At 46.3% G+C, this 4,304-nt stretch overlaps 1 protein-coding gene across 1 annotated transcript; it reads right to left on the minus strand.

The window, feature by feature from the left end:
* Positions 1-1,628: 1,628 nt before the first annotated feature.
* Positions 1,629-2,407, minus strand: LOC142310017 (heat shock protein 30C-like). Its single transcript, XM_075347496.1, has one exon. It carries the CDS (start codon positions 2,265-2,267, stop codon positions 1,629-1,631), a length of 639 nt encoding a protein of 212 aa, XP_075203611.1. The 5' UTR covers positions 2,268-2,407.
* Positions 2,408-4,304: the final 1,897 nt, after the last annotated feature.

Raw genomic sequence — 4,304 nt, forward strand, 5'->3', positions numbered from 1 at the left:
CTGCATAAATAATGGACACAAACTATGGTTTCAGTGCTGGGTCACTTACTGGGCTTCTTGCTATAGTTTTAATAAATCCCTTTTAGCTGTTGCAGTTCTGCGACTTTTCTCATAGATGAACTCTGTATAACCCGCCCACACCACTGATTGACAGCTTTTTTTATTCTGTGTATAGGCAGAAGGTTGCAAAAGATAGTAAAGTGGTTACCACTGTTTGACAATCAAAAGGTGTCACACACTCTCTGTAAGGCTATGGATTCTTTAAAGCAGGCACAGATCAAATTAAAGTTTTAAGCTTTAATATAAAAAATTCAGCGTCTACAATAAAAGGTATAAAATATAGAGATAAAAACAACACACAAATATGCTAAACAGTTCTACAATTAAAAAAAGGAGAATTACAGAAATACCCAATTGTTTCCGTCTAGACTTACCTTCTGTTGACAGGGAGACCGAGGAGCGCGTGCATGGCGGACAGGATGACCAGAAAGCGCGTACCTGGCAGACAGGGAGTCTGGGAGCATGTTCCCAGTGGACAAGGAGACTGGGGAGCACATGCCCGGTGGACAGAGAGACCAAAGACTACGTGCCCGGTGGATAGGAAGACCGGGGAATACGTGTCCGGCAGACAGGGTAACCGGGCAGTGCGTGCCCAGTGGACAGCATGACCGGGGAGCGTGTGCCCGGCAGACAGGGTGACCGAGGAGCACATGCCCGGTGGACAGGGTGACTGGGGCCTGTCTGCTCAGCCTAGCTGAAAGGTTATCGGGCCCATGTGCCCAGCCCAACTGACAGGTGATCGAGGAGCACGTGCCTAGCATGACTAGGGAGCGAGTGCCCAGTCATGTGCAGTAGACCTCTCTGAAGCCAGGATGCATACACCCTGCTTCATATTGGGCATAACCGGAAGTGCCCAGCATTCACAAGCGCGGTACAGCAAACATAGGTATGTGCGTCACTGCTGTGATGCTGAATTGAATAGCATGTCAGTACGTCCCTGTGGGCGTGCTAACATGCTAAGAGGGCGGCTAGTCGGTGGATATAACGCCCTTGGGGCTAGTCCCCGTGCTCATTAGCATAAGATAAAAGATCTTTAGAAATACTTTTTCTACACATCACTTTATCTATGCTAGTGTATACAGGGACATTTAGGCAGGGTTAGCAATATGCACCCAGAACTGCTTATGGTTCTGTGTGCAAATTGCACCTGACAGGTTCACTTTAAATCGTCTCATACTGGCATACCAGACCTGGTGTGTCTCTATGCATAAAGAGAAAACTTCCCCCTTAGATCCCCTTCTTTCTTTATTCATATTGGAAAAACAAGGATGACACCGATACTGGTATTTCACATAAATGTTTTATACACACATGTGAAGGGGCGTAAGAGGTAGATTTTTATTGTGGCTGATTTCAATTGCAAACTCTGACTCTCATAAAGCATAACATATTCCTTTTATTAATCCAAACAATATACAAAAATGAAATACGTTTAACATTTTATTGGGCAGATAAAAAAAAAATAGTATACAATTCGTTAGTAAATAAATTACCTTACAATTTACACACATAGATAGAAAGACATAAGACACTGAGTAGATAACTGTCCACATGGAGTCAGGAAGAATTCAGTCCTTCCTCTCCTCTGGGGTACTGCTCTGGATCTCCGGGGGGCTCAGTTGTCCATCTCCTGGGCTCAGTTGTCCATCTCCTGGAATCTGGGTGATAGAAATAAGTCTTTTTTCACCAGCCGGCGGCACCAGTCTAGGAGCCAGAAAGCGGAGCTGGCCATCCTTGGACATGGAGCACACAACATCCTCAGGGTTGACGTCCTGCGGGAGCTCCGCTTCTCTCTTCCACTCTTTGTACTCATGGAAATAGCCGCCATTCTCCATCTCCTTTTTCTTGTCATGCTTTCCTGATACAATGAGTCTCCTGCCTTCTGTTCTAAATGTCAGCTCCTCAGGAGAAAAGCCACTTATGTCCAGAGTGAGCTCAAAGTTTTCCTTCCCCTCTTTGCCTGTGGTGGAGGTGTTCTTGTCAGTGGTTGCAGAGCTTCTGCTCAGATTGTCTCTCCGGTCCATGTCCTGTGCCAGGTGCTGGTAAGCCTGGTGGACACTCTGCATTCTCCGCTCCATGTCCTTGGTCATCATGTCCTCATCCAGGAGGCCAAACATGAGTTGTGTAGCCGGCCAGAGACTGAGGGCAGTCTCCCGGCAGACACACAGAGGGCTGTATGAGGACCGCAGAACTCTGAGAGGAAACATCTTTGGCTGATTTTGCTGAAGCTTCTTGTCTCGGGAGAGTTGGAGGCAATGTGTCAGCTGCTGCTTTCTTGGTGATCAGTACTGCAGGTGGATCCAGCTCAGCTTCTTATATATTCACTGCTGAGTCTTCTTGATTCTTCCTGACACTTCCATGTGCTCTCTGTATATGGAGTGTAAAGGAGGGCACTGTGCACAAACACCAAATCATAAATGAGGGGAGGACACTGTGTACAAACACCAAATCATAAATGAGGGGAGGAGGGCACTGTGTATAAACACTGAATCATAAATGAGGGGAGGACACTGTGTACAAACACCAAATCATAAATGAGGGGAGGAGGGCACTGTGTACAAACACTGAATCATAAATGAGGGGAGGACACTGTGTACAAACACCAAATCATAAATGAGGGGAGGGCACTGTGTACAAACACCGAGTCATAAATGAGGGGAGGGCACTGTGTGCAAACACCGAGTCATAAATGAGGGGAGGACACTGTGCACAAACACCAAATCATAAATGAGGGGAGGACACTGTGCACAAACACCAAATCATAAATGAGGGGAGGACACTGTGCACAAACACCAAATCATAAATGAGGGGAGGACACTGTGCACAAACACCAAATCATAAATGAGGGGAGGACACTGTGCACAAACACCAAATCATAAATGAGGGGAGGACACTGTGTACAAACACCAAATCATAAATGAGGGGAGGACACTGTGCACAAACACCAAATCATAAATGAGGGGAGGACACTGTGCACAAACACCAAATCATAAATGAGGGGAGGACACTGTGCACAAACACCAAATCATAAATGAGGGGAGGACACTGTGTACAAACACCGAGTCATAAATGAGGGGAGGGCACTGTGTGCAAACACCGAGTCATAAATGAGGGGAGGGCACTGTGTGCAAACACCGAGTCATAAATGAGGGGAGGGCACTGTGTACAAACAGCAAATCATAAATGAGGGGAGGGCACTGTGCACAAACACCAAATCATAAATGAGGGGAGGGCACTGTGTGCAAACACCAAATCATAAATGAGGGGAGGAGGGCACTGTGTACAAACACCGAATTATAAATGAGGGGAGGACACTGTGCACAAACACCAAATCATAAATGAGGGGAGGACACTGTGTACAAACACCAAATCATAAATGAGGGGAGGAGGGCACTGTGTACAAACACTGAGTCATAAATGAGGGGAGGACACTGTGCACAAACACCAAATCATAAATGAGGGGAGGACACTGTGCACAAACACCAAATCATAAATGAGGGGAGGACACTGTGCACAAACACCAAATCATAAATGAGGGGAGGACACTGTGCACAAACACCGAATTATAAATGAGGGGAGGGCACTGTGCACAAACAGCAAATCATAAATGAGGGGAGGACACTGTGTACAAACACCGAATTATAAATGAGGGGAGGGCACTGTGCACAAACAGCAAATCATAAATGAGGGGAGGACACTGTGTACAAACACCGAATTATAAATGAGGGGAGGGCACTGTGCACAAACAGCAAATCATAAATGAGGGGAGGACACTGTGCACAAACACCAAATCATAAATGAAGGGAGGACACTGTGTACAAACACCAAATCATAAATGAGGGGAGGACACTGTGTCCAAACACCAAATCATAAATGAAGGGAGGGCACTGTGTACAAACACCAAATCATAAATGAGGGGAGGGCACTGTGTGCAAACACCGAATCATAAATGAGGGGAGGGCACTGTGTACAAACACCGAGTCATAAATGATGGGAGGGCACTGTGTGCAAACACCAAATCATAAATGAGGGGAGGGCACTGTGCACAAACACCAAATCATAAATGAAGGGAGGGCACTGTGTACAAACACCAAATCATAAATGAGGGGAGGGCACTGTGTGCAAACACCAAATCATAAATGAGGGGAGGGCACTGTGCACAAACACCAAATCATAAATGAAGGGAGGGCACTGTGTACAAACACCAAATCATAAATGAGGGGAGGGCACTGTGTGCAAACACC

Source organism: Anomaloglossus baeobatrachus, chromosome 5 (assembly GCF_048569485.1).
Source record: "Anomaloglossus baeobatrachus isolate aAnoBae1 chromosome 5, aAnoBae1.hap1, whole genome shotgun sequence".
In the NCBI taxonomy this organism is placed as follows: Eukaryota; Metazoa; Chordata; class Amphibia; order Anura; family Aromobatidae; genus Anomaloglossus; species Anomaloglossus baeobatrachus.